Below are 10,776 nucleotides of genomic sequence, written 5' to 3' on the forward strand. Positions count from 1 at the left end.
TGGGTATGCTCCCAGTGAGGACTGCATGTGGTCCTGCCACACAGACGACCACTGAGGTCTTCCCTCTCTGTTCCAATGAGGGGGTATGCTGTTTGTTTTCTGCATTAGATAAAAACTGATGTGATACGTGGTCTGTGCTAGGTTTCCACAGTCTAGGGGGCAGGGGCTCCAAGGTGCCTGCTGCCACCCCTGAGGATATAAGCTATTTCTGTGGTCACCTCTTGGATTTCCATCCCACTAAAATAAGACTCAGAGCCACGAGCTTTAGCAAAAATGTTTAATCTCTCCTTAATGTGTGTTTATTTACAAGTACTAAATCTGAAGAACCGTAAAATAGGAAATAGCCGTATATTTACATATCTGATGGCTGAGCGTATCGGCTCTGCCGCTTCCAGAGAAGCAATGGCCGAGGCCTGGTCTACTCAGACCATCCAAATGACCAGTTTTTTGGGGTGAGGAGTGGAGGGAGGGGGTAAGAGGGAGTGTTCTGCGGCATTAAAGGACAGCTAATTATGGGCTTCACCTTAAAAATATCTTTCTCTCTCTAAATATATCTACTCTAGCTTGTGTAGCACCGATGTGAGCCACCAGATCCAAACTAGGGGAACTGGAGTAGAGGGTGGTGGTCGGGCCCCTCTGTACCAACAGAGGTTGTTGGCCTGTGCCTGGAACTCAGTGCAGTGTCTCTTGGGGACACATCAAGGCCCTCATCCCTGCTGCTCTGTCTAGCTGTCCAACACTAAGAGACTGGGACAGCTGGAGAGCACAGAGTCAGCCCCAGGCATGTGGAGGCCAGGCACCCAGGCCCAACTTGGAATGGCCCAGGCACTCCTGAGCCTGGCTGCAAAGGGAAAGACCAGGCAGGAAGTCAGGGCTTCTGGGGATGGGGCCCATGGCAGGACGGCAGTACCAAGAGTGCTGGGGCCAGGCTGGCTGGAGTAGTGCTTGCTCACCTCCCTGGGTCCTAGGACTGTAGAGGGTGGCTCTGAGCATCCACCACCCAGTGCGCAGTGGGCTCTAACCCCAAGCCATATTGAGACTGGAGTGGAAACCTTTGCAGAATACCACAGAGATGGATGGTTCTTGAAGACCAAGGACAAGCAAATGAGCCCAGTCCAGAAATGGCAGGGAAGTGAGGCCTGGCCCTGATGGCTGTGCCGAGATGTGTGGTAAGGACAGCTAGGGCAGTTCGCATGTAAACAGATATGCTAAAGTGCTTGCGAACAAATGCCCCGGGGAAGCTGCTTCAAGCCACCTCACCTCCTACCTGATACCCACATGGGCAAGGTGGCCTGGTAGGACAGAGTGAGGTTGGCCTATTCTAAGGGAGCCTGGGGACCTTGGGCAGGGTGATGGGGCTGGATAGTGAAGGCATTGAGCCTAGAAGCTGTGCGTGGTCCAGGTAGAGCTGGAAGAACTGGGGGCTTCCATCTGAAGCCTACAACCAGGGAAGACTTTAGGGGAAACTGAGGCTCCCACCCAGGCACAGCCCAGAGGCATCAGAAGGAAGAGTGGGATATATCCATGGGTAAAACCCCAGACAACAACAGGGGCTTTTGAGAAACGGCTATATCCAGGCTGGCTAGCCCTGGATCAATCAGTCCAGAGAGTAAGCCACAGAGATGGGGTGGGAGTCTGACCAGAATTCATGGCCCAGGGTGCCCAGGCTCATGACTACCACAGAGGAGTTGCTCCCTGAGTCCTTGTACCTGCCCCATAGCAAATACAGGCACAGCTCTATTCTGACCTCCACCCTGTCCCATCGGCTCCCTAGCTTGGAGTGTAAGGACCCACAAGGCTAGCAGCCCATGGATGTGGGGTGTGCTGTCCCCAGCACTGAGGATGGGCCTGGCCACAGTTAGCTGTCCCTTAAAAGTCATTATACTCTTTAGTACCGTCAAAAAGGTGAACCTGTAAAGGGAATAGGCCGCTTGCTTGCTTTTCCAATGACTAATTAAAAAAAAAATTAAAAAAAAAAAGGGTCTAACCACCTCTAGTATTCAACACTTGCAGTTTGAAAAGATCAACTCAGACTAAACGCTAGCACAGTCATGCAGGTCCACAGCCTCTGCACCTGAAGCTCGGGGCACCAGGTATCATGGGCAGCGGCTTCTTCCATCTGGGGGAAGTAGAGGCCACATCAGATGGCAGCTCCAGGGCCCTTGGTTTTGCTCTCTTCCACCTGGGTTCCTCCTGAATTGCCTTTCTGTGTCTCCTCCCTCAAATAATTGTACAGCACCCCATTGGGGCCAGGGCCACGCACACACACATATATATATATATATATATATATACACATACATACATATATATATGTACAGGGTCCATTAAAAACATACTGTTGCTCCTTGAGGGCAGAGGTGGATACAGCTGACCTCTGGTCCCTTGGGTCACTTCCCATGGCCAGTAGGGTGGCAGAAATGACCCCCATACCCCCAGAGCAAAATACCACAGGATTTCTTGTTCCCTTAAAAGCAGTACCCAGATGTCCCACTGTAGAAGGGCCAGGTCACTGTTGAGATGCCAGACTGGAAGCCACCGGGAGCATCAGGGGCGGTGAGGATAGAGGATGGGGGGGTGGCCTGTTATCCTCCAGAGCTCCGTGGTGGGCTGCGACCGGAGCAGGAGGCGGGGAATAAATAATGGGAACATGCACTCTGACTGGAGCCCCAGGACCAGGGGCTCCCAGAGGCACAGCCCTGAGGACAGAGAAGGGTTCGCCTAGCCATCGTCCACATGTCACTTGGAAGTGGGGTCTGCAGGCCCTCCATAGGAGGGGAGTGGGGCCTCTCTCCCCAGCAGAAGGATGTGGCACTCCAGCCGTGGCCGCGCAGAGCACGCGGTGAATCTGAGGGTGGTGGCAAGCACAGGGTGCTAGAGTAGAGAGGCTGGTGGGACAGTCCCAGGCTGTGACTTATGTGGCTTAGCCTTGGGTATCTCACCTCTCCCTCAGACTGCCTGCTGGTAGCAGCTGGAGAAGCCAAGAACTGTGAATTGGTCCAGTCCCTTATCCTACTGCCCTCCCTCTGGAGGGCCTAGCCTTCTATCTCGGCCCCTCAGAGGCCACCTCTTTCCCAGGAAAGCCACCAGCAGCTCTTGCCAAGCAGCAGATATCCCAGGGCAGGACCAGTCACACCGTGCAATCCTTGCCCCAAGGCAGCAAGCCCTAGGCACAGAGGTGGCTCAGCAGGAACCCTCACATCCACAGTAATAAAAACTGGCCCTGCATGGCAGGGAGAGGAAGGCGAGGGCCAGGACCCAACTGCAGCCCCCACACCTGGCACTTGGTACAGGTGGGCTAAGGGCTGTCTCCTGGGTCCTCTGCTGCCCTCCTGCTCTACCTCCTGCTGGGTGGGCATTTCCAGGGCTCAGCTGCTCAGGGCCATTGTGTCCACCACCTGCTCCAGTTTGCTTCGAAGCCGCTGCCTTCGAGCCTGCTCATCTTTCTCCAGAGCCACCAGAATCTGAGGGTGGGATAGGGTCAGAGTCAGGGTTGAAGCTCTAAGGGAAGCTGCTGGGCCACCACATATGACACTGGTGTGCCTTGGAGGATTTGGGTAGCAGTCAGGCAAGACCCAACTCTACCAGCTCCTAGCTGTGAAAACAGTTCTGATCCAAGAGTACTATGTACTACATACAGCACTTGAGGGTGAGCCCCAGGGTCATTACCTCCACCCTCATTTCCCTCATCAACAGGCCTTGGCTCCTGGCTATGGCCTCTCCTGCCTCACCCTTCTCAGGCTTCTGTGAGTCTTCTAGGGCAGTGCTCCAGGCCCTGCCTTCTGATGTGGCATGGCTACTGTTCTCTACTGTTGTTGGGTTTCCTATGCTTTTAGATTGTCTTCCTGAGTATCACACCCCTACCTCAGTCTATGTGGGAGCCCAGGCCCAGTGTCCCATCCTATCCCCTTAATCACTACAACCTGTGAGCCCTTCTGTGGCTGGTTTGATCCCAGAGCCTTTCTGAGCCCATAGCTCCTGTCTCTGTGGCTTCCCACCTCCAGACAGGCTGCCTGGCTATCTATCTCACTGGCTCAGCACAGTCAGTAGACCACAGCCTCCCTACCTCTAGACCTGTAACAATCCATCTGGCTCAGGGACACAGCCAAGCTCCAAGGCTCTACACCTAGGCCACCTGGCCTATTTATCTTCTGCCTGTTCCCAGGTGGGCCCTAGCTCAGCCAAATAGACTCTATGCTCTTGGTCCACCAGGCCCACTCACTGCCTAAGCACTGACCACACATAACCAGTCCTTGGATCTCTGTACCCATAAGCTCCAGCCCAGAGTCAGAGAGGAGTTGGGGGTGCTGCTTCTTGGCAAAGGACAAGGAGCAACCTCTGCCTAGCCCCAGAGATACCATCCAGCCCAATAAACTCTATTATAGGACCACAGCTTTCCACCCCAGGAAAACACTGTCACCCTGCCTCAGAGAGCCTTCTTTGTGCCCAGAATCTCTGATTCCCTTATTACCCCTAGGAAAAGCTGGGCTGTCAGGTACAGAAGCAAATCAAGTATTGGGTGAGCTCTGAGATAACAGGTAGAACTGGGGTGGGGAAAGGGCGCACCTCATCCTTGTACTTCGCAATGTAGGAGTAGATCTCATGCAGGGCACTCATGCTGTTGAACTGGCTGAGATGCAGCCGGGACTGCTCTGCCAGGTAGGCGCTCATGTCTTGGTCACTGATGGCGGGCATCTTGGCAATGTCAGCATAGTACCTGACAGTAGGTGGCAGGGTCAGCATGGGTGGGGTCACAGCGCCTACCCACCCACCAACCTGTGTGGCCCCTGCATGACCCCTGCTGGCCACCCACCTTTCAACCCAGCTCTTGTAGTTGGGGATGTCCTTGGCATAGAGTAACTTGTTGGAGGGTGAGTCTTTGCCCAGCTTGTGCTCTGAGGTAGAGCAGGAGTCCATGAAGGTCTGCGCTACTACTGAGAGGCAGGCGTCTGTGATGCTGTTCTTGTGGATGTCGAACACGAACTGAGGGTTCTTAATTACATTCACCCAGAAGCGCAGAGGCAGGCTGTGGACAAGCAGGCCCAAGAGTGCTCAGGATGGCCATTCTGCATCCCACTCCCTTCCGGACAGCAGCTAGAGTGGCCAACCATCCTGCAGGACTGACTATCCCCCAGAGAATGAGTGGATGTCCAAATGCTCAACTGGGGCAGGCCTCTCACCCCACTGGCCAGACAGGACATGCTGCCAACAACCTGGTGCCTCTCAGAGCATCATACCTCATGTTCAGCTTATGTCCATGGCCATTCCTGAGGCCTACACTGGCTTATATCCTGTTCCTGTGCTCATCCCTAGTCCAAGGACATATGCCTTCATACTCACACCCTTATGCCCCATAAGGCCTCAGACAGCCTTGGCTGAGCACCCAATTATAACACATGCTTTTCAAACATTAACTAAATTAAACTGGAGATTGAGGCTATTGGTGACCATAGGCATGTGCCAAAAGCCTGGCAACTCCACATGGCTGAGGCAGCTGCTCTAGAGTAAATCAAGAAGATCCCATATAGCACATTACTCCTAGCTGTGCTGTCCCACAGCAGTTCCTCCCTTGCTGGAACCCCTGACAGGCAGCCCAGATGGGCCTGGGACTTAGGCTCCCACAGCCATGGAGGGAGACAACAGATAAAAACCAAGAGGAATCTTGAGAAGGGGATGGAGGGGTACAGGGCTCTAGGCTGAGGCCATCCAGCACACTAGGCCAAGGGTCATGAAATTAGGAAAGCTAATGACCTCTACTTGGAGGTCAGAGCACAACTTTAGGGTGTGTGAACATGAAAGGTATGTCCTGGTGGGAATGGAGAGCGGGGGTCTGGTGCAGCCTTGTAGGAGAGGAAGGTCAACTATCAGTCTTCAATCCAAGTGGCCCTCTTCTAAAGTCATGGGCTATGGGGGTGGGAAGACCACACACAGGGGTAGAGCCTGCTGGGCCAGGGTTACACACAGCAGAACCCCACAACTGTGCTTGTCAGCCAAAGCCAGAGAACGCTGAACAGCCCCGATCAGGAGCAAGGGGCTGTGGGGCCCACGGCTGGGTTGCAGGAATCTAGGGCTTGTCCACAAGTATAGGCAGTCAATTCTAGGAGAAGGCAAGTCAGGGCTGAGCACACAGGAGTGACAGGAAGCACTGGAGGGAGCCCACTGGGGTCTGGGTGGCCTGAATCCTCACCTGCAATCACAGCTCAGTGCTGAACACAGGCTTGTGCTATGAATATCACTTCCTCTATGTTATCAATTGGCTCTGGCCCACCAAACTCTGTTTCTTACATGGCAGCCCCTCATACAGGGAATTTCTACAGGCCAGAGTAGTGGGGTTGTGGCAGGATCCAGGGCTGGAAACTGGGAAAGTCCAGGATCATCCTGGTACTGTAAGGTCTGGGCCCCGGCAGTCCCACCCCTATAGTAGTCGCACCAATTGCTCTTCCAGGTATGGCGCACATCTGAGTCGTGGATCTGGTGCTTGTCAGCCTGCTCATCTAAGAAGTCAAACATGTACTTGATGGCCAGAGGCAGGGCTGAGCCGCGGTGTGCCGTGCTGAAGATGGTCTCGAACAGGTCATCCACGAACTTTTGCAGTGTTCCCTGCAGGGCGAGTAGTGAGCTTCAGGGCTGCCCAGGGCACCAACCTCCCAGGTGACCTGGGCAGGTCTGTGGGAACTCTGGATTTAGCCATGTGCTCTGGGCATCTTCCATACACCTACCTTGGTAGCCAGCAGCCTTGTCAGGTAGATCTCAGAGACCATCTTGCTGCCACGGTCGCCTTCACGTTGGTCCAGGTGATCGTGGTTCTTTACCAGGTGCCACAGTTTTGTTCCACTTTCCAGGTCTGGCGTGATCATGGGTGTTCGTGAGCGTAGGCTGTCGGGGCTACTGGCTGTACGCAGCATGCTCTCTGCAGGAATAGCCTGTCAGCTGGCAGGGCTGTGTCCCTCACCCATGGCCAGACCCTGCTCTACCCCAGCCAGTTTTCCTTTCATAGGGCACCAAGGCTCCTGCTAGGTATGTTGGGGAATGGCCACTGTGGTCACATGAGCAGCATGAGGTCCCTTGTAGGCTATAGGGACAGGCATTGCTTCAGAGCTGACGGGAAGGCCAAGAGCCCAGTGACACGCCACATGTCCCCTTAGACCCGGCATCCGACACACTGGCAGAGCACTAGGAAGGACATCCCACCTAGGTCCACTGCCTACCCACTACCTGCTTGCAACCCTGCTGGTCCCTCACCGTATCTGCTGAGGGACTTAGTGAAGGTAGAGGAGTTGGAGATGTTGTAGGCAGATGTCTGCTTGGGTACTAGTGCCACTGATGACCCATCCGTTACCTGTGGACAGACATCAAGGATACAAGTCCCAGGGTGCCACTAAGTGTCCAGCCCAAACTAGGGGGACCTAAAGACACCCATGGTTCTACTCTGGGAGGCAAGTCATGCCACCATTCTGAATCTCCATTGGGATGGTTCCAGGGCAGATAATCACTTGGGCAGGCACAGTCCACACCTGACTAGGCATGTTCCAGTTTAATGGAAAGAAAGCCCACGCAGTGGTCCCTGGATGGTAGGGTCACCTGATAGTGAGCCAGTGTGTTCAGCCTCTTCCAGTCATTATCAATTTTGGTGGTGACGTCCTCATCCTGAAGGATGATGCGTGCCATACGACCCTGGCGCCACTCTACAGGAAGTAGGGTATTAGAGGTAGGACTCCCTTTTCCCCTCTCCCTCCTTTCCTCCCCCCTCCCTTCTATCCAAGCTCCTCATTCTACTGGCACATAGCACAAGGGAGTGGGAGAAGTCAGGGAGGGGCTTGCTCTGCACTTAAGGAAGAGCCTGGGATAGAGCCACACGCTGAGGCTCCTCCACTGGATAGCTACATTCAATAGGCTCAGAGGTGGCATAGTCTGCCCATGGGGTTGGCCTTTCATTTGATGCCTGGATGAGCCCAAGAGGTAGGCCCTGCTCTACCCAGGTTCCACTCTCAGCTATTCCTGACACATCTCCTGCCGGGTCCTAGAACTGTGTCCCACATCTTTCAACTTTCCCCAGTGCAAAGTTCTGTTCCCTCAGCCCTCACAGCCCTAGCTTCCCAGAGAATATCAAACTCACACCCTCCCTCTTCTCCATAGGTCTCCTCTATCACTCTACTCTGGCCTGCAAACCCTAGCTTACCCTGTTACCTCCCTTGAATGCCTTCCTACCATCAGGACAAGGGGCCTGACCTCTGAGAGGCATCACAGGGACACTTGCCCACCACTCACCCAGGTCCATGTCCCCAGCCTTGGGCCGCTGTGAGTAAGGCACACCCTTGTACACAGCATCCAGTAGCTTCTCCTTGACCTGGGTCACGGTGTCACAGTTCAGTCCCTTCACAGGAACCTCAGGTGCGTTCTCATGCTCAGGGTTCACACAGTTCAGGGTCTGTGTGTGAGGAGGGTAGCATGGTAGCACCAGTTACACCCCTCACTTCTTGTCCTGTCCACTCAGTTTAGTTCATGGGAAGGGGAGGACCCAGGACTGGGGGCTCACCAGGGTCTTGTAGTCAATCTGCTGCCGGATGAGCTTGTCTTCACTCAGAGAGTAGCGGGCCTCCCCCGTGATGGCGTCAATAGGGCCCTTCTCCATCTGCTGCTTGATGGCACAGTACAGCATGAAGAGCGGTTCCCCAGCACACTCCTGTGTGGGTGGTAGGGTGTGAGGCCAGGCTAGGACCGACCAGTCCTTTAAGGGCTATCTAGCTGTTTCCAGAAGCTCCATTTCCTCTTGAAGGCAAGCCTGTCTCTGGAGCCACCACCAGGCAAGGAAATCTAGTGAGTGACACCCCCAGTGTCCTTATATCTGCAGACACAGAAATCCTTGAAATACTACCCTCACTGCATACCAAGTGTGATCATGATCTGCTGGATGTCCACCTGGCCAGAAGTCCAGCATCACTAAGAGCATGCTTTCACCATGATCACCAGCACAAACACACTGCCTCCTAATGCTCCTTATCACCAAGGGGCAAAGGAACCCGCAGACTGGTGCCAAGGAGAAACAGGGACTGGAAGAGTAGCCTCTGCACATTTGGCAAGACCTTGCACTGTCCCTACCCTCAGCTACCTGTCATCTGGTTCCCTGCACTACAGGTGTGCGGCCATAAGTAGGGCCACATTACTCAGCAAGCCGAGCGAAGAAGATGCTGAAGTTCAGGCTGGTCCCATGGCCCTGAAGGCCCGCCCCTGACTGCTGGAGTCACTCCTCACAGTGGATGCTGGTTGAGAATGCCTAGGTGGGAGGCTAGCCCAGGTGGGCCCTTGGCAAGCCCACGGTGACTCTGCTCCTGTACCCAGATGTTCTAGCCCCTTGTTAGCATCTGAGGCAATTAAGGAGACAGCTGCTAAGGAACATCCAGGAGCATAGATCATCCCGAGACCTTCAGACCACACTCCTGTCTTTGAAATTAGGTTTCATTTGCAAAGTTGGCTTCATTAAGTCAGCTAGAAGTAGGAGGGAGGGGGAGCAGGCTGGGACTCAGAGCCATCAATAGCTGCCTCTTTTGGCAATCACTACCTCGTAAGGTTTCCCCAGGTTAGATTGTCTGCTCTTGGGTTCCTAAGCAAAGTAAAAGAAGCAGAGGAGGCAGGCCAATGCCTAAAACCTTGGATGCAGAGCCACTCAACCCTAATGCATCTGCCCAAGCCAGAGCTTCTCTGAGAAAGCTCAGACCCAGAAGGTCCAGCCTGGACTATCACTTTCACCAGGCTTTTATTTTCCTTTTTTTTTTCCTTTTGGTTTTTCGAGACAGGGTTTCTCTGTGTAGCCTTGGCTGCTTTGTAACTCACTCTGTAGACCGGTTGGTCTACAGACTTAGAAATCCGCCTGCCTCTTCCTCCCAAGTGCTAGGATTAAAGGCGTGCACCACCACTACCCGGCTCACCAGGCTTTTCAAGACTGTGAAAGAGCAGTCAGAGACAAGAGCCCAGAGAGGAGGCGGGTGAAGCAGTCCTAAGCGTAAGGGCTTTCTCTCTGTGGGCCTCATTTCCCTGTCCCATGACAGGGGAAAGGTAGGGCCGGAGCTTCCTCTCAACCCTGCTGAGAAGGTGCAGAGAATAGTCCTTTCATAGAGAGGCAACAGAGCAGGGGTGCAGCTCAGTAAATGAGGCACAGCACCAGCTTTCCATCTGCACAGAACCTCGTGCCATGTACTTAACCTATAGCATAAAAGCTCAAATGATGAACTGTTGGTATTTAAAACCAAACGAAAAACCCTTACCATATACTAAAAAAACAAAACAAAACAAAACAAAAAAAACAACTCTAGAAAAAACACAATTGTGGCTTAAAAAGAAGATGAACATGGCTGGTCAAGCAAGTTGTTTAACTTGTAGAATAAATGGCAATCAAGGAAATGTGCTGTCTGTTCTCATGCACATCTCCAGGGATGGTGTCATGGCACCCAGCCCAGGAAGGCTCTAGAGTCAGCACATCTTATGCTACAAAGGAGGATGCCTGAGCACCTGCACTTACTCTGAAAACCCACACAGCACACAGCTCCAGCAGAAGCCTGCTGTGTTGGGGAGAATTCACATTCCCCTAACACCCTCTGCCAGTGTGACAAAGGACAGTGAAAGAGACAGTACTATGTGCCAGCTTACTTGAAGACATAGGCCTAACCCTCTTGGGGTGGGGTAAAAGGGAGTGAGGAGTAGGGTGGGGTACCAGGACCCCTTGTGAAAAACACTGAGGGTGGGCATGGCAACCACAGCTTGGAAGGCTGAGGCGGGGGG

At 53.6% G+C, this 10,776-nt stretch overlaps 1 protein-coding gene across 1 annotated transcript in view; it reads right to left on the reverse strand.

Moving 5' to 3' along the window:
- Window positions 1-263: 263 nt before the first annotated feature.
- Window positions 264-10,776, reverse strand: part of Plxna1 (plexin A1) — a 47,161-nt gene continuing 36,648 nt past the window's right edge. Inside the window, exons 24-32 of the mRNA XM_031382523.1 lie at window positions 8,537-8,683; window positions 8,269-8,428; window positions 7,582-7,685; window positions 7,243-7,339; window positions 6,720-6,910; window positions 6,431-6,600; window positions 4,814-5,026; window positions 4,567-4,717; window positions 264-3,464 (exon numbers count right to left, since the gene is read on the reverse strand). Of these exons, the coding sequence (XP_031238383.1) occupies window positions 3,369-3,464; window positions 4,567-4,717; window positions 4,814-5,026; window positions 6,431-6,600; window positions 6,720-6,910; window positions 7,243-7,339; window positions 7,582-7,685; window positions 8,269-8,428; window positions 8,537-8,683 (1,329 nt within the window). The 3' untranslated portion in view covers window positions 264-3,368. The remainder of the gene's footprint in view (window positions 3,465-4,566; window positions 4,718-4,813; window positions 5,027-6,430; window positions 6,601-6,719; window positions 6,911-7,242; window positions 7,340-7,581; window positions 7,686-8,268; window positions 8,429-8,536; window positions 8,684-10,776) is intronic.

Source organism: Mastomys coucha, unplaced genomic scaffold (assembly GCF_008632895.1).
Source record: "Mastomys coucha isolate ucsf_1 unplaced genomic scaffold, UCSF_Mcou_1 pScaffold20, whole genome shotgun sequence".
Lineage (NCBI taxonomy): Eukaryota > Metazoa > Chordata > Mammalia > Rodentia > Muridae > Mastomys > Mastomys coucha.